This window comes from Prunus dulcis, chromosome 2 (genome assembly GCF_902201215.1).
Source record: "Prunus dulcis chromosome 2, ALMONDv2, whole genome shotgun sequence".
Classification (NCBI taxonomy): Eukaryota; Viridiplantae; Streptophyta; class Magnoliopsida; order Rosales; family Rosaceae; genus Prunus; species Prunus dulcis.
In genome coordinates this window covers 12305500-12331571 of record NC_047651.1, presented here as the reverse complement: position 1 = coordinate 12331571, position 26072 = coordinate 12305500, and the positions used below count along the sequence as shown (strand labels likewise).

Genomic DNA, 26072 nt, shown 5'->3' with positions numbered 1-26072 from the left:
TATCCGGTGTAATTCAATTAGCATTCTAGAGTGTTTAAACAGATTTTGTTTAAGTGCCAGTTTTCATAAAACTCGATGGAACTTTAGAATTCATATCAAATTTAATAGACTTTTAGAAGACTTCTATGTAACTTTTTAATAAATTTTCTTTAGATTTGTATGGCTTTTATTCCAAACTTCTATAATTTCTTTAGCTGATATGGTTCCTTGTTCTTTGTAGCCGTAATGAGAAAAACAAACAGGACAAGATCAGCTGACTGCTAGAGGAAAAAAATGAAGTATGATAAAGGCCCTGAAAAAAAAAAAAAACAAAAGACGTGCTCAAGTAGGCCTCCATCTTCTACATAAACTTTGGGCCTGTGGCCATCCTTGTTTTGTTTGCTTTGAGATCTCATCGCCATGACTTTATTAACTCCTCCCTATCAATGTCTCTGTTAATAATACACGTAACAAGTTAGCTTTTTATCAGAATCAGCTACACATGAAAAGATTTTTACTTATAACTTGACCAGAGAAGACGATAAAGAATGTAAACCCACCCGTTGTTGTCAATGTATCTAATGGTGATCCAATTTCAAGAGATGTTCTGATACTTGATTTGTACCAACATGAAATAAAATTTTAAACAACATGAAATAAAAGCCAAATTCATAACATCTTTTCCTTCAACAACATGAAATAAAATTATGTTTAACGAAAAGCAAAATTCATAAGAAATATAGTGACAAATGTATTACAGATTTGGCGTCCAAACTCCGATTGGGACATATGATACCTTTCTGAAAAGGGAACGATGCCATGAGTCAAAAATATGGTAGATTTTGGGCTTTTGAGGTCATTTAGGCTTCCAAAACAACATTTAAAAGTTGTAGTTAATTTTTCAATTTTTTTTCTTTTTTAACTTTTTATCTATATTTGTCTCAGTTTTTTTGTTCGATTATAGAAAGGTTGTCAATTACTATATTTCAATTTCCTATCCAATGATTCAATGAACAATTCTTATAAAGTCGTATATAGATATTTCAGAAGAAAAACAAGCATAAACCCTAGTAACAAGCATAAACCCTAACCCCAAACTATACCCTAATAATAAGAAAAATACAATGAAGAAAGATCATGGAAAAAGAAAATCCAACGAGGTATTGATTAAAGAAAAAATAGGGAGTTTCCCTTCATAGATAGAGGAAGGAAGTTGTTCGTCTTCTGTTGCAAAGAGAAAAGCTAGGGCAAGAGAAAAACATCAGATGAAATACTTCGGGGGGAGGGGAGGTTGGATTTATTTATGGTCTTTGTTATCAGTGGCGGATGCAGGAATTGCCACTCATGGGGTCATAGTGTAAACTACCCAATAATTTTTTAAGATGAAAAAAAAAATATTGAAAATGAAATGATAGTTCTTTCACTCATAATTAATGTCAAAAACAATATTACAAGTTACAATTGTCCACGACGATGTTTCATATTTTGAAAACGTAGCATTATAGCTTCATTTTCAATACAAGCAAAAACATCTCTCTCAATGTTGAGAGGGAAATGGTGCTGGTGGAGGTCTTGGGGAGATTGGGGTTAGGGTTGTTGTTGAGGAGGAATATGAAAAATGGGATTTTGAAGGTCTATTTNTCGGGTCTATGCTGTTAAGGAAAAAAAAAAGTTGTAGCTTCCTAACAAATGGGTCCAACTGACTATCCCTAAAGGATTGATAACCTCATGGTAGTGTTAAGATCAGCATGGATCTTATTGGTAACCTCTGAGTGATGTTGAGATCAGCATGGATCCAATTGACTACCCCTAGAGGATTGGTAACCTCAAGATAGTTTTGCGATCAACATGTATCCTATTGATTGCTCTCAGAGGATTGTTAATCTCTGGGTGATGTTGAGATCGGCATGGATCCTGTTGATTGCCCCTAGAGGATTGGTATTCTCTGGGTGATGTTGAGATCAGCAAGGGATAGTGTTGCGATCGGCATGTATCTTATTGATTGCTCCCAGAGGATTGATAACCTCTACGTGATGTTGACATCGGCATGGATCTTGTTGATTGCCCCCAGAGGATTGATAATCTATGAGTGATGTTGAGATCAGCATGGATCCAATTGACCCCAACAAGATTGGTAACCTCAGGGTAGTGTTGCGATCGGCATGGACATCGATGATAAGTTTAAACACAGCTCAGTTTATAACAAATTTAAGCCAAGTGCATGAATTGACATTTAAATGGGAAGTGCGGATTTCATTTAATAAATATAAATGGAATCATGGACAAGTAGATTAATCTAAACACAATATTTCTTTTAGGTGAGGTGCATTCCAAGGGCGTGGCATATACTGACTAGTCTCAACCCGTCTCAACTTGTAAGCGCCCTTTCCGTATGCTTCTATGACCTCGAACGGTCCTTCCCATGAGTGATCAAACTTGTCCGTGTTTAGATCTTTAGTGTTTTCCATTACTCTCCTGAGGACCCACTCACCAACTGTAAACCCTCTCGGGTAGATCGGCTTGTTAAAGTAATTAACGACCTGGTTCTGATAGTTTGCTAGTGTTAACGTTGCAACCTCTCGATGTTCCTCAATCAAATCGAGGTTACGAGCAATCTGTTAGTCGTTATCCTTACTATCCACCACCATTGTTTGGATTGTGGGCAATCCAATCTCAGTTGGGATAACGGCTTCACTTCCGAAGGCTAAGGAAAAAGGATTTCCCCTATTGGCTTTCGCTATATGGTTCAGTACGCCAATAACTCATTTAGGAGTTCCTTGAACCATTTGCCCTTGTATTGCTCAAGTTTCTTCTTAAGGCAATCGAATATAGTTCAATTTGTTTTTTCCACTTGATTGTTTCCTTGGGGATCTTGTTGAATGATCATTTTCTCCATGCAATATTTCCTGAACTTCTGATTGTTGAATTGAGTCCCATTATCTGAAATGATGGCTCTAGGCATCCCAAACCTGCAAATTATGTTACGCTAGATGAACTTTATCACATCGGTCTGGGCTACTATCCCATATGCCTCGGCCTCCACCCACTTGGTAAAGTAGTATGTGGCCAAGAGAACATATTTTTGCCCCCAAGCACAGTAGGCGCAGTTGGTAATGGTCCTATGATATCCATTCCCCATTAGGCGAATGGCCATGGTCCTACGATCAGACTAAGTTTTTCTGCAGGTTGCCTAATCATAGGCGCATGTTTCTAGCATTTATCACAGTTCCGCACAAATTGCTTGGCTTCTCGAGCCATGTAAGGCCAAAAATAGCCTTGTGTTATCGCCTTGTGTGCCAAGCTCCTCCTTCCAGAATGATTGCCACAAGTTCCCTCATGTAGATCTTTCATAATCCACTTTGCTTTGGATGGGTTTAGGCAGCGTAGATAAGGAACTGAAAAAGACTTCTTGAAGATGATGTTTTCTATGTGTGCGTACTTGGCAGCTTTCATCCGAAGTTTTCTCGCTTCAACCGGATGTGCGGGTTGCGTCCCTACCGTTAGATAATTTACTATTGGCATCATCCACGTCACCTCTTAGTTGCCTTGCATAACCCGAGGTTCAGCAACATCCAGATTGGGGCTTTCCAAATATTCTACAGATAGGACCCTTGTTGAAGCTGAGGCCGATGCTGCAAATGCCAACCGATCTGCCCGTTCATTCAGCTATCTCGAAATCTGCTTTAGTTCAAAATTTTTAAATTGTTAAGACAGACGCTTTGACAATTGTTAATACGCCTCCATCCCTTCATCTTTGGTCGCATATTCCTCATTTGCTTGATTGACTATAAGTTGGGAGTCACTGTACACCTTCAATTTATATATTTTTAGTAGTTCGGCAATTTTCAATCCCAATACCAAGGCTTTATATTCAGCAACGCTGTTTGAGGCGGGGAAATCCAGTTTGATAAAGTATTCTAGCTTTATTCCTTCCAACGAAGAAAGGACAATCCCAACCCTGGCCCCTGCCCGATTGGATAGAAAGGACAATCTCAACGTTGGCCCCTGCCCAGTTGGATGAGCTATCTGCATATAACTCCCACGGTGTTTCCTCGCTACATCCTACTTCTGCCGTATCACTTTGTTTCTCATGCATTCCTTCTATGGGATAACATTTGACGAGAAAATCAACAATTACCTGTCCTTTTTTAGATGTTCTTGGTTGTTACTTAATGTCAAATGCTCCTAACTCGATCGTCCATTGTGTGACTCTTCCAAACAGATATGGCTTGAAAAAGATTGCTTTAATAGGTTGGTTTGTGAGCACTATAATGGTATGAGCCTCAAAATATTATCGAAGCTTCCTCTTGGCTACTACCAATGTCAAGACAAGTTTTTCTGTCAGAGTGTGTCTATTTTCAGCGTCAATCAGGCTCTTGCTGACATAGAAAACAGGTTGTTAGGGGTAATTCTCTTCTCGAAACAATGATGCGCTTACTGCCTCTTTGGTTACGGCGAGGTACATATACAACATGTTTCTAGGTTTTGGTATAGTTAGGATCGAGGGACTTGTCAAGTATCGTTTCAGTTGATCAAAAGCTTCTACTTGCTCTGGCCCCCATACCTCATTTTTTATATTCCAAATTGCCCAGAAGAAGGGTTTACACCAGTCAGACAAACGTGAGATGAACCAGCTTAGTGCCGCTATCTGCCCTGTTAGCACTTGTACTTTTCTTGGAATCTTCAGGCTTGGCATGTTCCGTAACACCTCCACCTTCTCTGGGTTTGGCTCAATACCTTGCCTATTCACAATGTGTCCCAAAAATTGACCGGATGAGACACCGAAAGCACATTGGTTGGGTTCAGCCTCATCCAATATCTCGCCTCAGCATATCAAAGTTTTCCTGAGGATGACTTAGGTGCTAGGTTTTCACGTTACTTTTGACAAACATATCATCGATATAAGCTTCCATTGTCTTCCCAACTTGGTCCTTGAACATCTGATTCACCAAACGTTGATACATTGAGCCTACATTCTTCAAACCAAATGGCATCACCGTGTAACAATAGAAGCCACGCTCGGTAATGAAAGTTGTTTTTTTCTTGATCTTCGACTACCATTGGAATGTGGTTGTACCATGAGTAAGCGTCAAGAAAAGTTAAAAGTTCATACCCGGTTGTGGCATTCACCATCTGATCGATTTTAGGCAGTGAGTAACAGTCTTTCGAGCAAGCTTTGTTTAGATTGATGTAATCAACATAAACTCACCATTTTCCTTTCTTCTTAGCCACAACCACCACATTAGAGATCCATGTCGAGCACCACACGTTGCGAATGAACCCAACTTCCAAAAGTCTATCCATTTCGTCGCTAATGATTTGATTTCTCTCTGGCGCGAACCTCTTTGCCTATACTGGTCCCCACGTTTAGGCAGTGACACGCGACACTTGGATCAATTCCAGGCTTATAAACATATGACCATGCTAACACATCCTTGTTATTCATCAAGAACACGATGAGATGCTCCCTTTCGGCATTGGATAGGAGGGAGCCACCAATACTTTTTTATTGGGGTCAGAAGGATCCAATATCTCCTCCCTTAGTGGTTCAATTGTAGGGGGCTTTGGATCGTCTTCCTGCTCTGTTGGTGGGTCCTCCATTAATTGCTATAATTGCTGGTTCGGTTGTGGCCGCGCTTTGGCTGTATTCTTGAGGTCGGTCACTATGTTGTAACACCTTTTGGCTTCAAGTTGAACCCCTTTGATATTGATAATACCAAGACCATCGTCAATCAAACATCTCATCACTTGGCATCTAGTTAATGCCTCCCCATCCATTTTATTGATCCAATTTCTTCCCATGATCACATTGTAGGCACTCGGAGCTTTCATCACCACAAAAGTCACTAAAAGAGTTTTTCCAGCGACTATGATGGGTAGTGTCACGTCTTCTATTGCTCGTGCTTTACTGCCCTCAAATGCAAAGAACAGTGTAGGATTGGGCCTGATCCCGTTTTCATCCAATTTCATTATTTTAAAAGTGTTCCAAAACATTACCACTGCGCTGCTTCCGCTGTCAATCATAACCCTCTTGACTTTCGAGTTTCCAATTTGAAGAGTTATGACCAGTGCGTCGTTGTGGGGAAATTGGATTCCTTCGAGGTCACATTGGGTGAATGAGATGATCCCTATCTTTTCCAATGATTGGGCCGATTCTGGTGTTGAAGCAATTCCACAAACACATCTTATCTTTTCAGCATGTCTTTTCTTGGTTGGGGCTCGAGCCAACTGACCCTCTGGCGGTTGAGACCAGCCATGAATTGCATTGATTTCCAACAATCCCTTTTCAACGACGATGTTGTTGGTTACTGGTTCAGCCGTGCGCTCTTCCTTCAGCTTATCTTCTGGTTAGGCCCGATATTGCGAAAGCATCCTTTTTTTTAGCATCACTTCAACTTGGTATTTGAGATTCCGACAGTCGTTGGTAGTGTGGTCAAAGTCATTATGGTGTGCACAAGTCTTGCTTCGGTCTCGTTTCTCTGGGAATTCACGTAATGTCGGAGGCGTTCAAAAAATTCCTTTGCCCTTGTTTTCGTGGAAAAGTTTAGCCAGACTGATAGTAAATTTGGTTGGGGGAGAATTGGTCCTAACTTGATTGCGGAGACTTCCATTTGGGAAATTTGTCCATGGCCCTTGGATCATCTCACACGAGTGCTTTGGTGTTGAAATGGTTGCAGCGGTGCGCCTTGACAGAGCAAGCTCCTCCTCCTCTAGTCTGATGATTCCATCGACTCGAGTCAGAACCTCCCTCATGTCGAGGGGTGGTGTTTTGACCAAGGACTTATGCATTTTTGTTCCCAGCGTCACTCCCTTGCGGAATGTCAGTGATACAGTGTGAGAATCATAAGTCTCTAGAGTAGACATTTCCTCCGTGAATCGCTTCAGATAATCTTTGAGACTCTCACATGCCTTCTGCTTTGTGTTGAACAACGCCGCGATGTCTTTCTTCCTCCTTTGATTGCACACATATTGGGATATGAAAGCCTCGCAAAGCTCAGTGAAGATGCTGATGGACTTTGGCTTCAATTGCCTGAACCACGTCAAGGCCGACCCCGATAGGCTAGATGGGAATAATTTGCACAACAACACTTTGTCTTCGCTTTCGATTTGTTGCTGAAAGTGATAGATGTGCTCGATAGGGTCAACTACCCCTTCGAATAACTTGAATTTGGGTTGAGTAAACTTTGCGGGCTTCTTAGCCTTCAGAATATCATTGGTGAAAGGTGATTTGCAGATTTCTTTGGCAGCCTCAACAGCTAGTTCAGCATGTGTGTGTGATTTGTACCATTTCACAATCTTTTCAATTTGTCTTCGCAACTCGCTGTCTTTGGACATTTTCAATTCCCTCCTCTGGTCCTGGTGGTCTTCATGGTCATTGTGCTGACCATCGAAGTAGACACTTTCTGTGGAACTTCCGTCAGATAACTCTATCATCTCTTTCCTTTTGCTCTTCTTGGGGCCTTCCAGATGTGATGTATGGTTGCCCTTAGACTTCTCTAAAGCTTCGGCTGCCATTTTCTTCGTTTTACACAACTCCTTTATTAGATGGCTGCGAGGCTGGGTTCTACTTCATCGGAATTTGATATGACATCTGCAGATCGAGGATTAGATCGGGCTGGAGCGTCTTTTGCGGATTTAACCATTGATTGATTTTGTAAGAGTTCCCACAGATGGCGCCAACTATTTGAGCAGAAATTCTTACAATAAGAATGTCTTTCATAGGTTCTCAAACTTACTCTGCACATAAGATAAATAAATCTTCAAGCAACACTTCTTCGAAATCATATGAGAGAGAAATGGGTATCTGCAAAAGATACTCCGACACTCTAATGAGTCGTTTTTTAAACAATTCTAAGACTTATTATTTTGGGTAAATTTCACTTTATTATCCGCAAGTTTCCCAAAATTATGACTTTGCTACTTAAAAGTTTTTTTTGTATCAACTTTGTACCCAAAGTTCGATTTTTCTACAATTTTCATATATCCATCAGTTATTCTGTCAAATACTCTGTTAAATGATGATGTGGCAATCAATGGTCCTGTTTAGATTCACTTATATTGTGTCACGTGGAATAAAAAACAAGCAAACCATTAAAAATGGAAAAACAAATTAAATAATTTTTTTTTCTCCAGCATTAGCACCATCTCCCGCTCCCAAGCCACAATCCACCATCTCCATGTCGAGATCTCCAGCACTAGCACCGATCTCCCACTCCCAAGCCACAACCCAGTGCCTGCGAAATCAGATCCGCACCATTACCACTACCCACTCTGTTTTTTTTTTTAAATAAAAAATTATCATAATAGAAGAAGAAAACAGGAGATTGGTAAGAATGATAAGGGTTCTGAAGATCAGGTAGTACTCTAATGTCCTCAGAGGGTGACTTCATTAGTGGTTGAATTTGGGGAGGAAAAGAAGAGGTTGGTTGGCTGAGAATTTTTGGGGATGGGATGTGCAGCGAGGAGAAGGCGCAAGGCATGGGTGATTTGGTTCGCTGGGGGTGGTGGGAATAGTGGGTATGGGTTGCTTGGGTTTGCTTCGCCAGGGTGGTGGTTGGGGTGGGTTTTTCTAGCTGTGAGGTTTGGTCGTTTGGGGTTGGCAACCCTTCACGGAGGCCCGCAAGCTCTCGTCGACGACGTCCGTTCCGTTCGGTGGGAGAAGAAAGATAGCGGGTGACTGTCGTAGAGAGAGAAATTTGATTTTTGTAATTATTGTTTTACTTAACAAAAATTTTTAAAAAAACAAAAAACATGACTAAATCGAAGAGAGAAAGTATATGGGAGATGGGGCTGCGCTTGGGTTCATCCGAAGAGAGAGAGACGGTGAGGAGATGGCGATGTGAATGGAGGAGATGGCGTGCTGGGGTTTGGGGAAGAAGGTGGGGGCGGCTGAGAATGGTTTTTTATTTTTATTTTAAGTTTATTTATTTAAAGTTTTAAAATTTATTTAATTGTTGATCCACGTGGCACAAATTGAGTAGGTCAAAGTCACGTCATGTCATCAATTTTAAATTTATTAACTGTAACATCATGGGTTAACGGAAAACATGATGGAAATATCATATTGACAGTAAAAATAAACGTTGAGAATGAAAATGAGAAGAAGAAAACTTTGTATAGTAAAGTCAGAATTTCGGAAAACTTGCAGGTAGTAAAGTGAAATTTACCCTATTATTTTTCTTCACTTGCAAATTACGGTACAAATACAAACGTAGCTCATTACAATCATAAAAAAAGAAGGGATCTGGAAACTTGTTAAATTGTGAATTGCTTGCAAAGAGAAATGACTCGTTTGAAATAAAGAGCCAAGTGTCTTTTCCTAAAAATAAAAAAATAAAAAATTGGCAACTTCCTTTTTAACTTAAATAGGCAATATGAAAAGAAAGAGTAATTCAACTATAAGATGCTTTGTAATTAGAATGTCTTTTTCTGTAGTAATTCTATAAGAGTGTTTTAACTTTTAATCCATAACCAATAAAACAGAGGAGCTTAAGTTCCTAAAAAATGATGTTGTTTGATGCAAGGAATATCACTTTCCATTCAAAAGGGTCGTTATGATGAACATTTTTATGGGTGCAAATTACAAACTACCTTAAACAAAACTCATCAGCTATATTCTGCTTGCAAGTTGCAACTGCCTTTCAAAATTGGTCTTCTTTGTCCTAACAACCTCTTACACATTAACTCCTCAAAACAAGGCTTAACAAATCATAATCTTAACGCACAAGCAATTTCCACCCACCAAGCCACAACAAATATTCCCATCACTATCCAAAACCCTTTCCTTCTTAAACATTTCTTACAGAGAAATATTGCATTGGCAGAACATATATATGTGTGTGTGTTTGTAGATAAAAGAGCATATACATATATAGATTGTGGAGAGAGAGTCATGCATAAAAGTGAGGGCGCCAATTAAAAAAAAACCGAAAAAAGACAATTTAGCAATTGTTAAAATTAGGACATAACAGTATCAATCCAATCCAAGAACCTCTAAACCCTTCTTCTCCCTCAAACCCCATAACCCTTGTTTCTATCTTTTGATCAAGTGCCCTCTCCCTCCCTGGCAACTTCGGTTTCTAATTCAAAGAATTAGAGATCAAGATTTGGGGGCAAGAAATCATGGTTGGGCAGTCAAGAAAATGGATGATACTTGTAGCAGCAACATGGATACAAGCATTTACAGGGACAAACTTTGATTTCTCATCCTATTCATCTGACTTGAAATCTGTTCTTGGGATATCTCAAGTGCAGCTCAACTATCTCTCTGTGGCCTCAGACATGGGGAAGGCATTGGGTTGGTGTTCTGGGGTTTCTCTCATGTATATTCCTTTGTGGGCTGTCATGTTAATGGCTGCCTTCATGGGTTTGTTTGGTTATGGCCTCCAATGGTTTGTCATTCAAAGACTCATCACTCTTCCTTATGTTCTGGTTAGCTCTCTTCATTTTTTGTCATATATTTTTCTGGGCTTTTTGCATACATGATAATGTGTTTTTCTTGAAATTTTTTTTTTTCTGATTTTGTTGAACTGGGTTTTTTTTTTTTTCTTCTTCTTCTTTTTTTAATTTTTGTCTTTTCTTGGGAAGTTAAGGGAAAATTGACCTAAAATTGGTGAACTTCTAACCTCCACATAGAACTACCCACAACCGCAAGTATCAACGTTGATGCGTTGGTTTCCTTTAATCTCCTAACAAATTCAACTATAGAAAGAGACAGTTAGCAATAGTTAGTGAAACAAACACATCCATCATTCAATCTACCAGCTTCTTAAGAAAAAACTTCAAACCATTTAATGAGGCTGTGGACCCACTGAAGACTTACAATCTCCATGCATATATGAACACTAGTCTCTTTGCACGCTTCCACGTCTGCAAGAGGTTTTAAAAAAAAAAAAATTAAAAATTAAAAATTAAAAATTAAAAAAGATAATGGATGATTGTGTTCCATAAAAATATGATCCATTATCTTATTTTTCTTTTAATGTTACATTTTTTAATATGAAAAAGTGTGAACTTATCATATTATCCTCATTTAATTAACAATTTCAATTCTTAATGTTTGCATTAACCAAGGGTATTTTATGGTATTTTGAATGTTCTACCATTCTCTGCATTTTGCTTTGTATATATAGATAAACAAATTATCTAAAAACCTTGTACCAAACACACTAACTAGAAAGAAAGTGTAAGATAATTAATCAACTTTCTTTTTTCTATATTTTAAAAGGATCAATTCATTAAGAAGAATTAATGATGTAAAAAGAAAGGATTTTTTTCGATGTCGTAAGGGTGTTATTTGTTTTAGAAGAAAGAAAAAGCTAGCAAAGCTAAATTTAGTGCCATTATATTATATTTATATTTATATCCAAAATATATAAAAAGACAACGTTAGAGTAAAGCTAGTCCTATTGTTTTCTCATAACAAAAGCTAGCTCAACTTAATCCATTGCAATTGTTCTAATCTCAATCAAGAAGGTGATTACGGTTAATTTTTCTTTTTCGGTTTGGCAGGTATTCATTCTATGCTTGTTGGCTGGATGCAGCATCTGCTGGTTCAACACAGTCTGCTATGTTCTATGCATCAAACACTTCCAAGCGAACCGGGCACTTGCATTGTCCCTCACAGTCAGTTTCAATGGGGTAAGTGCTGCCCTCTACACCCTCATTGCCAATGCAATAAACCCAAATGATGACACCATCTACCTCTTCCTCAATGCTCTAGTACCTCTCTTCACATCCAGTGTTGCTCTCATCCCCGTACTCCGCCAACCGCCGATTCAGTCACTCCCTGCTGATGCCACTCGCCGTGACTCCATCATTTTTCTTTGCCTAAACATCCTAGCTGTGATCACAGGCCTATATCTACTCCTCCTCAACTCCCTATCCTCTCATGTATCGAAAGCTCGGATGCTCTTAGTTGGTGCTCTTTTTCTCCTGATCCTACCTTTGTGTCTGCCTGGCATTGCATATGCTCGTGAATGGGCTCGTAGGAAATTCCCCTCAAGGTTCCCTTCGGACAACTCATCTACCTTCAATTTGGTTGACCCTGATGATCTTGAGCTCCATAAAGTACTCATTGCAGGAAGTGAAAGCACTAATGCCACAAGTGCCTCAAATGCTAATTCGCTTGGGATGACAGACGCGGAAGGCTTTTTCAGGTGTTTCAAATGTTTTGGGAAGGTGATGGAGAAAGGCAGGTTGACAGTGCTAGGTGAAGAGCACTCAGCTAAGCTGCTTGTACGCCGCCGGGATTTTTGGCTATACTATGCTGCATATTTTTGTGGGGGAACAATTGGGTTGGTCTATAGCAACAATCTCGGTCAGATTTCACAATCACTTGGATACAGTTCCCTGACTAGTTCTCTAGTCACATTATACTCTTCATGCTCCTTCTTTGGTCGTTTGCTCTCAGCTGCCCCGGATTTCCTGCGTGAGTATGTATCTAGAAAACTAATGCTTTTAACAATTGGAGAATGAGAAAAACCATATGGAATAAAAGCTAACCAGCCTCTTGGTAATGCAGTAAGATCTACTTTGCAAGAACTGGATGGCTTGCAGTTGCTCTGGTGCCAACACCAATTGCCTTCTTTTTGCTTGCTGCATCAGGCAGTGAGGCAATGCTGCGTGCAGGAACAGGCTTGATTGGGATAAGCTCTGGCTTTGTGTTTTCTGCAGCTGTTTCAGTTACATCAGAGCTTTTTGGGCCAAACAGCGCTGGGGTAAACCATAACATCCTTATCACCAACATCCCAATTGGCTCACTCCTATATGGCCTTCTTGCAGCTCTGGTGTATGATTCCAATGAAGGAAGCTCAATAATCGGGGTGAGCTTGTTAAAGGATGCAACATTGTGCATGGGTAGGTCATGCTATAGGCAGACATTCATATGGTGGGGCTGTATTTCAATAGTAGGTTTAGCTTCAAGCTTATTCCTATTCCTACGGACCAGGACTGCTTACAACCGCTTTGAGAGGAACAGAAATCGGAGACAAGTCATGCAGCCCTACTCACAGTCCTCCTCACAATCCTCCTCACAGTCCTCCTCTTAGTCTCAAGTTCACATATTTCACATATTTTAATAGTAACTTCTGGAAAAGCTTATAGATGTGTGAGATTTGAATGAGAGTTAAAAACATGACAACATAGATACAAGTGATGAGTATATGCTTGTTTCTCTGACTAGGAAGATAACGAGATTACATGTAACATAGAACTTAAGATGTCAGAAAGAAAATGTTAGAAAGTTCTGTAGATGGCTTCTTATCATCTCTCACACGTCTGTTTTTGTTTAACTTTCTATTGGGGTATGACTTTCTCATTTTAATCCAAGTGTAGAAAATAGATCTGTTTGCACAGCTTTCCATCATCATACTAAAAACTGAATACTGTTTACTACTATCTTATCCAAGACCATCAGGGATTAAAGCCCGTTTGGTTCAAGGAGTCAGTAGCACAAGTAGTGAAGTGGTTAAAAGAATAGATACTTCAAAGTAAATTTACAAAAATATGTGAATAACGAACAGGAATGCAAGAACCAGGCATGTGATCTAGTACATCAACTACCCTAATCCTAACCCTAACCCTTTTCCATATTCCCTTACTACCTGGGCTAGCCCCAAACCTTATGAACCGATTCAACTTTTACTATCTAAACTACTCCAATGAACAGGAGTTCAAACAGACTGAGATTGTTTTTGTTCTCTTAAGCTCCTACTCATTACATTTAAGATTTAACTAATGTTCAAAACCTAAACATTCTTATCTAAAGTTGGCTGGGAGACAAATAAATTAGATTTAACATAGACTAAACAGACAGCCTAGAGTTTTAATATATGGGTGACATCCTCTTTCAGTTACATCAGAATTTAATTTGTGAAAATTCAGTCCTTCAAGCAATGAACCGTGATGGCCACATAAAACCTCCACACTAATCAGAAAACAGAGATCACAATTACTGTAGTAGATTATGAGACGTTCAAAAATCATTCCTCAAGTTGTTTGATGCATTTTGAGCAGCAGATTAGTTGAACGGTAAGAAATTATTGAAGAGGATTGTTATAAAGTACACTACTAAATTAAGTTCTTTAAAGGTATTCGAACAATAATAGATGCTCATGTTACTAAAGTATCGTGTCAAATGACACCGTAACTCCTAGACTAGAAAACATGGACTCAAAGTCATACAATTCTCGCATCCTTAATAGGCTCTGCTAGAGTTCCATCAAATTCAAATCATATTAGCTCCCGAAAGTAATCTCATTCGGGAAATTGACAACATCCAGTAAAAGACAATACGTCATATGCTATTCGAGAACAATTGGTGCATCTACATTATCACCACCGAGCTTGTCAAGAAATTCAGATGAGATGTCACCTCTAAGAATTTGGACTCTGAATACTAGCCTAGTACTGCTGCACTCTAGTTGTTCAAACACACATGCATCTCCAACCTTCAAATTGTTGTCAACGGCAAACGCTCTCCAGTTATCAAGCCTTTTATGGCTGGATGATCCATGATATATCATCTCCCAGTTCTTGCCCCGAAATATGAGAACCGTAGGGATTGAACAGGAAGGTAGTGTTGCACTAAATTTGCCTGGGACCACCTGCTCGAACAAATGATTATTTCAACGAATTAGACTAATTAAAGTGAAGAAAATGATAATCCCAAATTAGAGAAATAGCAATGCACAACATTATTGCCTACAATTGCAAAGAAAAAGAAAGTTTCAGCAGTAGGTAGATTATTTTTCGCTTGAACAAGGCAACCCTTTATTTAAAACTAAGACGTATATGAAAATTGCCCATGCATTACGCTCATGAAACAAAGTGTTACTTCATTCCAATGATCAATTGACAATAATTAAGAGATAGATATCAAACAATTTGATTATGTAATAAAATTGGCAAATATGATCATGTAGACTGGCACCAATAGTTAAGAAATTGACATAAGAGGAAGTCTCACCACCATTTAAACATGGGAAATTAGGGAATAATTTACCAGTTGGTACAGGCATTTGATATTTGTTTTCGTGAGAACCACATCAAAAAAGGGTTTCCCAGAAAGTGGCCAAAATTCATCCCCTTCCAGTTCAATCACGGGATTTGATGTGAGTACGTCTCCCATTCGAGGTTCTCCCTTCATCAACTAGAAATTAACAAAGAAATTATCTGCAAAAACAATCATAATACTGATGAAAAGATACCCAACAGTACAAACAAAACACAAAAATCATCTCATGATGAAAAAGAGGGCATGAATTTTAAAGGATATGGAAAGTTGCAAAGAATTTCACAAAACTTCAGAATTATATGCACTGTAGGTAAAAAATTATTAGCAATAATCCAAAAGGGTGAAACATATAGAAACTAAAGAGACTAAACATAAAGTTTGTCAATAGACAAAAACAGTATACCCATCTGTTGGGTAGGCGTTATGACATGAAAATTTTAGGCATTTTCTTATGAAATCGACAGCATTCACCAAATTTATACCTACTTCATACGGTTATGGCCTCCCAGAAAAATGGGTTCAGTGTCAATGACGGCAAGAATACACACTTACACGCCAACACCCACCAAAAACTAAGGGAACTCAATAGAAACAGATATTAAACAAAGGGCTTTATATGAAGAAATCTTATAAGTAATTGAAAAGGCCAGGGATCTGCCACAGTTACAAATCTCCCTATAAAGCTTTTGTAAACAGCCAATACTATGTTGTTTGGAGCAAACTGTTTCTGTGTCAACATTTTCTCTAACTAAGTTGTTATGCACCCTATTTGTCACTCACATTGTCTGACATATATAATGATTTTTGTGTTGCTTAATAAATGCGAAGTTTCTCATGTTCCTTCTTTACTTAGAGGATGGTTGATCAAGGATATGTGTCACAGAGAGCTCATGAGGAGCAGAAAAACCGAAGTCAGTACAGACCTATTATTGACCATGATGGGCTCCCTCGGCAGCAATCATGTAACCAGGTAACAGATAATAGTATTATTCCTGGAAAAATTAACTGGTCATGATACTTGTATTCTTCTCTAGTGGGAACTTGTAGGGGAATTACATATTTTTAAGTTCGCAGAAATTGGTTTCTAATTGGAAACTACGACATTATAATCAATTTCTTTTGGAACTTGATTTAATCTCTACTTCATAGTGGTTTCCTACCTTTACTCTCTCACTTTCTCTCTGCCCCAATAAATATATAAGTTTTTCAGAAAGTGCCAAGAGGTGCAATTTAAAATAGAAAAACATACAAATTAAGACTAAGAACACGTTGACTGTAAAGGAAGGGAACATAAATGCAGCCTTAAAGCTCGCAATTTGCCTATATAGATGTGAAATAGATGCAGATACTTGACTAAGCTCATTTCTCTGCTGGGGTTTTACGACTCTTTCTTGCCATGTTAGATTAAGTAAATGGCTCTTAGAATTATAGTTTTCTTGCCAATAATCTTGAAGAACAACAATGTAATATTTGACATATAATCATATTCTCTGTTTCATCAATCATTCAAATCTTCTCTTTCAGAAAGTCAAGTTTAGAGAAACTTTGGCGTGTAAAATAGCTGGTCATCTTTTTGAATGAGGGATCATAGTTTCAATCTGAACTTTTTGGCGAAAGTGAAAATGGAAGAATTTCGAAAACTAATGACAGTTCTCATTCAGAATCTAGACCCTTAATTAATCAGAAAAAATGCACATGCAGAGGGTTCCTATATTGATTACTCCAGTTGGATGAGACTATGTTTTCTAAAACATAAAAAATATGCTAAAGCAAAACAGCAATTAAGCAGAATTAAGAAAAAAAAAGATAGTATAGTTTTACTCTACACACAAATATATTGGCATTTTTTCACGTCGGAATGAACAAAAGCCAGTATATTTTTTTGCTCTACACACAATTCTAAGAACACGCAACCTTCTGATCTGGCTACATCTCTTAGAATTATAGTTCTGATCTGGAGTCATAAAAAATAAAGGAAAAAAAAATGGAGGCAAACAGAATATCAGCCACAATTACCAGATTGATGAGCAGACTGGGGGTTCCTATATTGATTACTCCAGTTCTTTTTTCTTCGATCTTCCTCCCTGTAACACCAAACCTAACTCAATTTCTGATTTACTTCTCAATTTTCAACATGACAAATGAATAAACCAACCTAGAAAACCAAAAGAACGTTAAAACCAACCTTTTTTTTTGCGAAACCTAGAAATCCCTTTGAGCTAAACCCGTGCGATGAGAGAAGGATGAGGCGCAGCTGGAAAGGCAACACTCGAACGCAACATCTGAGAGGAAAACCGATGAGGGCGGTTGGATTCGCAGGGCGCCTCCCAAACGAAAATCGACGGCCCCCGACGCATCTCCAACAATGAACTCTGATCTTCCATCGCTGCCCCCCAACCAGCCCAACCAGCTAGTTCGAAATCGATTGGAAATGGAAGGCTTCTCTGATCGAACGAAACGTTGGCAGCGGAAGAGATCCGAAGGGGAAGGGGCAAAAAGGGAACAGAAGAAAAGACATAGTGGAGGGCATTTTGGACAATTCACTGTGCTAAAGAGAAAACAAAACGGAGAACAACAGTAAAATGAGGAGCATTTTCGTCATTACACTGTTGCATAGGAACAATGTCTTTAGTCTGCATCCGTTCATGGTTGTTCATTAGCGCTGTTCTCCCCAGCCACTCACTCCATTAACACTTTAGTTTTTAAATCCAATCAAAACAAGATTATTTTGCTGAAAGACATAAAGTATTGTATAATTTATTTGCTGACTTTAAACGAAAAGCATGTTATCCAACCAAGATTATATCAAAAGGAAGAGAGAATTATGGCAGAGATGAATGAGAAGCAAACAGAAAAATTTCAGAAACACACAACACCTCAAGCATTAATACCTGGACTAGACCAGGAGGGAGAATTATTTATGATGTATGATATAGTAGTAAACTTCTTTGGTTGTGGTGTTTTGGTTGAACTTTGTCTATTATAAGTAGCCTCAATTGAATTTGATTTTTGGTATTTTTGTTGAACTACGTATTTTGGTAATGGCATTTTAGTTGAATTATGTATTTTGCTAGTGACATTTTAATTGAATTATGTATTAGGTTTAGTTCACTGTGTGATAAATCCGTTGATGTATGGAATAGCATTGTTAGTGAAATAATGGGTGGGATGAATCTGTGTTTTGAGTAATTTGTGCACCAGTGATTTTCTAATGAAGTTAGGTAACAACTGTATTATCAATTCATGAAGGTTTGTAAGTCGCATGCATGAATTCGATAAGCTTGTATGGTTTAAGCCTCCTTAGTTAGATAATGCACACATGATTAGTATGTAATATTATTATGGCAGAGAGGAATTACTTTTGATTACAGAAAGGAAGAATAGTTTTATGTTGTATTATTTGCTTCAACTCGTTTGAGTGTGTTGCATACGATTCTCTCCTTGTAATTTTCTTGTGAGAGTTAATGGTAGTTTTGCATTCGTAGTTGAGTGCTAGGTGAGTCGTGTTCTTGCATGTTATGTCTAGGCTCTTAGTATCTTTAACGTATTCATTCTGGTCATGTGTGGCTATGTTGGGAGTTACATTGTTGATGTCGGTGTACTCTCCCTGGACTAACCTTTTGATGGTTACTGTACTTCTATCTTTGTATTAACCCTAAAAATTGAGTATCTGTATCCTAAAAATTGGGTATATTCCTTCAGGTTGTGTATTTAGGCGTAAATTTCCTAAAATTTGAAATAGCATAGTCTAATTTTCCCTCCTATTTATTTCCGGCAATTTTGCTTCTAATTTATCTTCTTTTTTGCTGAGAAGTCTTTGTTTCTTTCTTTATTGACTTGTGTTGTTAATTTGCACATGGCTTATTTATTGTTTCACCCCTGAAACGGATGCTCGGTCTCACTTTATCCCCTTAAACTGAAATTTTCTCACTTAACACCTAGAATCTCTAAACATTGCTGAAATTTTCTCACTTTACCACTTCTGTCGTCCATTATTTATCTATGTTGTCTCTTATGTCTAACTATCTCTCTCTCACCTCACTCGCTTTGCCTATCTCTTCTCTCCCCTCCCCCATCTAACCCCCATCGCACCCCACCATTCTCTCTCTCTCTCTCTCTCTCTCTCTCTCTCTCTTTGCTAAGAGAGAATATGGGGAGTGACTATTGAGAAGATTTTTTAAAAAATTTTGAGTAGTGGTGGTTTGGGCGTGTTGAATAATTCCATGGAGGGTTAGGTATGGGGTAGGGGTTGGTTTTGGCGAGGGGAGATGAGAGAAGAGAAAGGCATATAAGAGAAAGAGGCAGAGAGAAGAGAGAAGATAATGAGCTAAAATTACTGGAATGTCCATGTCACGTCATCACATTTAACGGTTTTGTGGATGGAAATAGATGAAAGTGGTAAAGTGATAAAATTTCAGCAATTTTTAGAGATTCAAGTGGGTTAAATGAGAAAATTTCAGTTTAAGGGGGTAAACTGAGACCGAGTGTTCATTCTAGAGGGTGAAACAATAAATAAGCCTTTGCATATTTTGTAAAGGCTGGTCTGACAAACTAATCCCATGTGGATTATGATATTTATAGTTCTATAATATAAAATTATGTCTTTAATCATTACCAATTTCTAATTTTTCATTCTTCTTGTTTTTATTTTTAGCACAAGTGATATTGAAAAGGTGGGATTCGAACATAGGACCTCTAGTATAGGGAAAACTGCTCTTAACTATTTGAGCTACGTGTCCCTTGCTTCCACTCTACTTGAGTTCCAATAACGCCACATCTCTGATCACCTTTCTTCAAGTTTAAGCAAAAATCTTGATTTTTGAATTTTGAGAGCCATTAAAGATGTGGCACACTATTAATCACTGGGGTCCCATTATACTCTTTAAATATATGTCTCTTTTTTTACTGAGTTTCGTTTATCGATAAGAGTAGTTTAGACCATTACCTGAGTCTCTATTATCGAATTTTTATTTTTTACTTTTTCAGAGTTATTAATCATATAAAGAATTCAGCATTTTTCCGTTTCATACTCGTATTATACATGTACGTACATATTTTTAAATAATAATTTCGTTTTCCGTACACGTTTTAAGACTCCGTAAAATATCTTTTTCATGTTTAATACATGTATGTTTTTACAAACTTTTCAATAATACACACAAATTCATGTATTATACACATAATTTCACATATTATTGAATTAAAAATATATATTTAAATATTTAAATATATTATATTAAAATATTATATAGTGGCCGAACTTTTCATTTGTAAGTTGTTAAAATTTTGCCGAATAAACACGGACGTATTTTATTCGTATTTTTCTCGTTATGTATTTTACTAACTATGAAAGAATTTAAGAGGCTAAGATTAATTCTTACTTGTTGTAAAAAAAAAAGGCTTAACTGCTACAGTGCCCCTTGGAACGTTGGTCAATTCTCACTTTACCCTTTCAAAGTTAAAGTGACTCACTTTGCCCTATTGACCAAGGTTTCGTGTATCATTTAACCACTTTCCGTCAATTCCATTCCAAGTTCTGTTAAAATGATGACGTGGCAGGGGTATATTGGTCAATTCAACTAAGCTGGGATTTTTCCCACCAATCTAAGGTTGTGACGTGTACTTGTGGACCCCATCTCTAACAACTAATGTAGCTAAAACAATTGAATTGATCTAAGCTACCTGGCGAACCAAAAAACCCCAAATTGGCTTCCTCCTCCCATAGAAGAAGATAAAACCCTAGAAATCAAAGATTGGGTTTCCACGAAAATTGAAGATGATAATTGACAGAGGGGAAGAGTTGGATGTGCGGCACCGCGTTGCTTTTGTGGGAAGATAGCTCGCTTACAAACTACGTGGACTGAGGCCAACCCACTTCGAAGATTCCATGTTTGTCCAAACTCATCAGGGGTAAGTTTTGTTCTTCAAATTCTGTGAATTGGGTTAATTTTTATTATTAATTTCTATTAATGGTTGATGCAGAGGAGGAAAAAGGATGTGGGTTTTTTGTTTGGATGGATGTTGAATTTCCGCCTAGAGAGAAGGCTCTGGTGAGTTGGCTACTTGGAAGATTGAAGGAACTTGAAAACAACGTTGGGCGTCGTCAATCAAGAGAAAGAACGTTAATGGGTTGGCTTATTCTTTCCTGGGGTTTATTAATGTTGTTGTTGTTTTGGCAACTTCTCGCCAAACGGGCATCATCGTCGCATCGCGTTGCTTCTTCTTGCCTTCAAGTTTTCAAAACCAACTCACAACACTCTCCCTCTCTCTCGATCGTATTCTCAAACCCTACCTCTAAAATCTCCAAATCTCAATTTTCCATCCCAAGCTTATTTCCTCTTTTCATTTTTGAGTTTTCAGAGATTATAGTGGCTGTTTTGTTAAAGCTGGGGTCCGCAAATCCACATCAGTAGGCCCAATGATCGGTTTAGCTACATCAGTTGTTGTGGGGTCCACAAGTACATGTCACAACCTCAGATTGGTGGGAAAAATCCCAGCTCAGTCGAATTGATCAATAGACCCCCCACGTCATCATTTTAACGGAACTTGGAATGGCGTTGATGGAAAGTATTTAAGTGACACACGAAACCTTGGTCAAGACGGCAAAGTGGGTCACTTTAACTTTGAGGGAGTAAAATGAGAATTGACCAATGTTCCAGGGGGCACTGCAGCAGTTAAGCCTAAAAATAAATGCAAGATGGTAATTTTTCAATCTCTTTGCCAACCAGAACAACAATTTCAAATAATGTTTTATAGATATAGTAGTAAGAGAGGTGGTATTATTCTTTATGTAAAGTGTTGTTCAAAAAGTGAAGTAATCACTACTACAAAAAGTGAAAAACACGACCAGAAAACAACGACGGTCTAAGTGAAAACCGCCGTGGTTTCTAAAAAGACGACGGTTCTAAAAACACCGTCGTGTAATACCACCTTAGACAACTAAAAAATGGAGATTCAAATGGCTGTTCAAAAACAACGACGTACCTAATTAAACAACCGACGTCTATTTGAAACAGATTTCCGCAGTGTAAAATCAAAGCCAACAAAGAACGGCGGAAGTTATGAATCGACCGACGTAGAAATTAAAGACGACGATTTCAATAAAAACCGCCGTTTTTACTCATAAAATAAAACGACGAAGTTTTCGTATAAGACGCCGGATAATTACAAACAAATCCACGGCTTAAAAATAAAAAATATCGCCGTATTAAAATAATTTACAACGACGGAAAATATAAATATATCGACGTCATTATCATATAGTTCTACGACGTTATCTTTAAATTGTTCTATAAAATTTAACGTCGTATTTATTCATTTTATACGTCGTACCTTTAATTTAAACCGTCGTCTTAATTAGAATTTTTGTTAACAATTTTTTTCTTTGATTTTCTTATCCTACGTCGGTAGATCTACTTAATGACAAGAATTGAAATAACCACGACGGTTTATATAGAAAACCGCCAACATAATCAGATTTTTCTGAGAACCCAAGGGTTACGAAATCTTACCAGATGGAACTCTGTTCCACATCATAATCTTAACAGATGACACAGATTTGCAATCAGAGAGACAATTTTTTGGAAGTTGATGATGTGTGTGCGATTGTGTATCTACAAATATTATACCTAACGTCTTTGCAAATTTGCAATCAGAGAGACAATTTTCAACGACGGTTATATTATACCTAACGACGTTTAAAAAAATCAACGTCCCTCAACAAATATATTACGTCGTCTTAGTCTTACTTAAGACGACGAGAAACGGCAACAGTAAAAAAAACAATCGTTGTTTTTATATTCTTATTTTATTTAAATCTGTCATCCAAAAAAGAAACTTTACATATTCCAGAATATTAATTTCCTTCGTTTTAAATTTCCTCCGGAAAAAAAACTCTATTTATAACGCACTGTAATTGAAAAATAAACTGAAAGGTTACGGGAAAAAAAATTCTATTCATAATTTAAAAATTCAAATCCACGTCGGTTATATTAAACGTAACGACGTTAAATGAAAGGATTCCACGTCGCAAAACAAATATTTCGTCGTGTTAGTTAAAAACGACGTAGTTATATGTAACCGCCGTATTATTTTTTTGAAATGGTTTTATATGTATCAACTTTTCGACTTACACATGCACTGTTTCCAAACCCGATTAAAAATTTCAATCTCCCAGAGAAAACTTTTCGTCTTTTTTCCTTGTCAGAGCACTGTCAGAGTATTTCATCGTCTTCCTCTCGCCTTCTTCGTCGTCTCTGAACTTAAAGATCGATCGTCTTCCTCTTGCTTTCATTGCACGCAAAAGGTAAGCTTTCATTTTCACTATTTTGGTTACTGTTTTGCATGCTCATACGCTTTTTGTTTGAAAAATCTTTTTACCTTTTTTCTGGCCAAAATCATTTTACTTCTTTCCAAGTTTGATAAAATATACAGACAAAGAGGGAAAGTTTCATACTTTGAAGACAACTACCTCAACTAAATAAGACGACGGTAGTTCTTATTTACGTGGTTAAATATGTAGACCACGATGGTTCGTCAGTCGTTCTAGCGTCGTCTGAAAATTGACAAAGTTGTTTTTAAAATAATAGTCTTTTTTTTTATTTGCTTGTTTAATTGCAGGTTTGATTTCTCTGAACAATGGTTTTTGTTTTTCCCTTATTTGATAAAATATAAAGAAAAAGAAACTAGGGTTGTTATCTAATATAGACGACAGTATATCTTATTGTTTTACGTCGTGTGAATGTTAATACCACGACGGTTTATTACTATTGAAGTCGTATGAACATAAATACCACGACGTTATATAAATAATGGTTTTACCACGACGGTGTATTACTATTGACGTCGTGTGAACATAAATACCACGACGTTATATAAATAATGGTTTTAAACATTTATTACGCCTGAGATTATTTCATTGCGTCGTTTAAAATCATATCATACGTCGTATTTTATTAATAACCGTCGTTTGTGTTCTTAATCTTTTCCCGAAATATTTTCACTTGCAGTTTTGTCAGTTAAAATGGTTTCTCAACAACAAACTAAGGATTCTGGCTCCAAGAAGCTTGGAATGGTAGCTCCTCAAGACAAGTCTTCGGAGGAGATGAAGTATTCGAAGAAGATGAAGTTTGCTTCATCATCTGCTGAGACAGAACCAACCAGCCAGACAACAATCTCTGATGATTCAAAGACTGGTCGAGGTATGAGCACAATGCCTCGTGTTGTGAAGAGAAAGCTTCAGAAACTGAGGCCAATTGTTGAATACAATAAAAGGGGGGAAGGTATTGGCCAAGCACATAGTGAAATGCAGTCGTACATTGGTGTCTTGGCACGCTCCAGAGTTCCACTTGTGGACAAGAAATGGTCCCAAATCCCCAAGGATATTAAGGAGCAGATATGGGAAGCAGTTGACATGGCTTTTGTCGTAGGTCAAGGGGGCAAGAAATCTGTTTTAACTTCAGCTGCGAAGAAATGGAAGGATTTCAAGTCTACACTAACGAGGCATTATATCCTTCCATACACCAATGACAAGGAGAAATTAAGCCAACCCCCCGAAACATATAAATTCATAGAGAAAGCACAATGGGATGCCTTTGTAGCTTCAAGGCTTTCCAAAGATTTTGAGTCTGTGCATTCTCAACATGCACAGATTAGGGAGAAACTCGAGTACAATCATCGATTGTCTCGAAAAGGATATGCCGGATTGGAGGATCAATTGGAGGAAACCATGCCTGGGGTAGAAATTGATCGATCTACCTTATGGAAGAGAGCTAGACAAGACAAACATGGTAACATCCCCGATCCAAAGGTGGCAGAGAAAGCAAAATTAATTGTAAGCCTACTCACTCTATTTTAAATTTTTATTAAACTGTGAAAAATTCTTATTACGTCTTATGTTATATTTTTTCGTCGTGTGAATGATATTACCACGCCGAAACTTTTTAAAAAACGTCGTTAAAGGTCTAAATAGGAAAAACTACTCTGTTTTCTTTAATTATAGCATAAGACGTCGGTGGTTCATTTCGCGTTGTGTGAATGATATTACCACGTCGAAAATTTTTAAAACACGTCGTTAAAGGTCTAATTAGGAAACACTATGTTTTCTGTAATTATAGCATAAGACGTCGGTGGTTTATTGATTTCGTCGTTTTAAATAACTAACCACGTCGGTATAACTACCGTCGTGATAAGTTATAATAACGTCGGTTTATATGTTTTTGCGTCGTGAGAAATTATATAATACGTCGTTTGTACATAAATAACCGTCGTGTGTTTTTTGTATATCTTTGTTTTAGGATGAATTGCAGAAACAAGTCTCGGAAGGCAAAGTCAGAGTAGATGGCAGCAAAGATGTGCTGACCATGGCTTTGGGCCCCGAGCATCCCGGCAGATTGAGAGGAGTAGGTGCTGGGATTTCCCCAAGGCAGTATTTCAATTTACCCAAACCACAGAGGGTTAGCTTTGACGACCGCTTGAAGGAGAGTTTAAGAGTTCTCCTTCAAGAAGAGACTAAAAAGATGGAGGCTAAGGCAAGGGAAGAGGCCTTAAGGATGGAGGCTAGAACAAAACAATTGGTAGAGGCTGAGAGGGAGCATTTCCTGAGTTAGCTTTCCCAATTAATTCCCAATTTTGATCCAAGCATGCTTAAACAAAGAATTAGCCAAAGCCCCAAAAATCCTATGTCTGACAAAGCTAGCTGCTCTGGAGGTGAGGTGAAATCCCTCCATTATGAGGATGATAATGCCAAAAATGGGGAACATCAGCAAGAAGAAGAGAAGGAAGAAGAAAAAAGAGATGAAGAGAAGGAAAAAGAAAAGGAGAAAAAAGATGAAGAAAAGCATGACGACAAGGTATGTTCACATAATTTTGCCTTTTTTATTTTTTTTTCAAAATTTCAGACGTCGTTATTTTTCTTTAAACCGTCGTTTGTTTAAAACTTAGACGGCGGAATTTTTTTAAGACGTAATAAAATATTCATTACGACGGTTTTTTCACCGTCGTTTAAATTCTTTTCAGACGACGTGTTTTTCCTTAAACCGTCGCCTTTATTGAATTACCACGTCATCTTTTTTATTTC

The 26072-nt window shown here is 37.8% G+C and overlaps 2 protein-coding genes and 1 long non-coding RNA gene across 5 annotated transcripts; 1 reads left to right on the top strand and 2 right to left on the bottom strand.

The window, feature by feature from the left end:
• The first annotated feature begins 9807 nt into the window (after nt 1-9807).
• LOC117617568 (protein NUCLEAR FUSION DEFECTIVE 4-like) lies at nt 9808-13303 on the top strand. Of its 2 annotated transcripts, XM_034347000.1 has the most exons (4): nt 9808-10410; nt 11491-12413; nt 12503-13035; nt 13106-13303. In XM_034347000.1, exons 1-3 carry the CDS (start codon nt 10102-10104, stop codon nt 13026-13028), a joined length of 1758 nt encoding a protein of 585 aa, XP_034202891.1. In that variant the 5' UTR covers nt 9808-10101; the 3' UTR covers nt 13029-13035; nt 13106-13303. The 2 variants fall into 2 exon arrangements, with proteins under 2 accessions (XP_034202891.1, XP_034202890.1); XM_034346999.1 differs by having other exon boundaries at nt 12503-13303.
• A 759-nt stretch (nt 13304-14062) lies between these two features.
• On the bottom strand, nt 14063-15093 carry LOC117617570 (B3 domain-containing protein Os04g0386900-like). Of its 2 annotated transcripts, none has more exons than XR_004584355.1 (2): nt 14984-15093; nt 14063-14585 (listed from the first exon to the last, which is right to left on the bottom strand). XR_004584355.1 is itself a non-coding variant. In XM_034347002.1 (2 exons), exons 1-2 carry the CDS (start codon nt 14951-14953, stop codon nt 14283-14285), a joined length of 309 nt encoding a protein of 102 aa, XP_034202893.1. In that variant the 5' UTR covers nt 14954-15093; the 3' UTR covers nt 14063-14282. The 2 variants fall into 2 exon arrangements, 1 of the variants encoding a protein (XP_034202893.1); XM_034347002.1 differs by having other exon boundaries at nt 14948-15093.
• A 617-nt stretch (nt 15094-15710) lies between these two features.
• Nucleotides 15711-17452, bottom strand: LOC117617571. The gene is made up of 3 exons (XR_004584356.1): nt 17181-17452; nt 17012-17079; nt 15711-15987 (listed from the first exon to the last, which is right to left on the bottom strand). It is a non-coding gene; the product is annotated as an uncharacterized LOC117617571 (long non-coding RNA).
• Nucleotides 17453-26072: the final 8620 nt, after the last annotated feature.

Excerpts from the sequence above, each read along its gene's own strand:
- LOC117617568 (XM_034347000.1), top strand. The coding sequence starts at position 10,102 with ATGGTTGGGCAGTCAAGAAAATGGATGATACTTGTAGCAGCAACATGG. Across the intron at positions 10,411-11,490 it reads TCACTCTTCCTTATGTTCTG|GTATTCATTCTATGCTTGTT; the intron begins GTTAGCTCTCTT and ends TCGGTTTGGCAG. Across the intron at positions 12,414-12,502 it reads GCCCCGGATTTCCTGCGTGA|TAAGATCTACTTTGCAAGAA; the intron begins GTATGTATCTAG and ends TTGGTAATGCAG.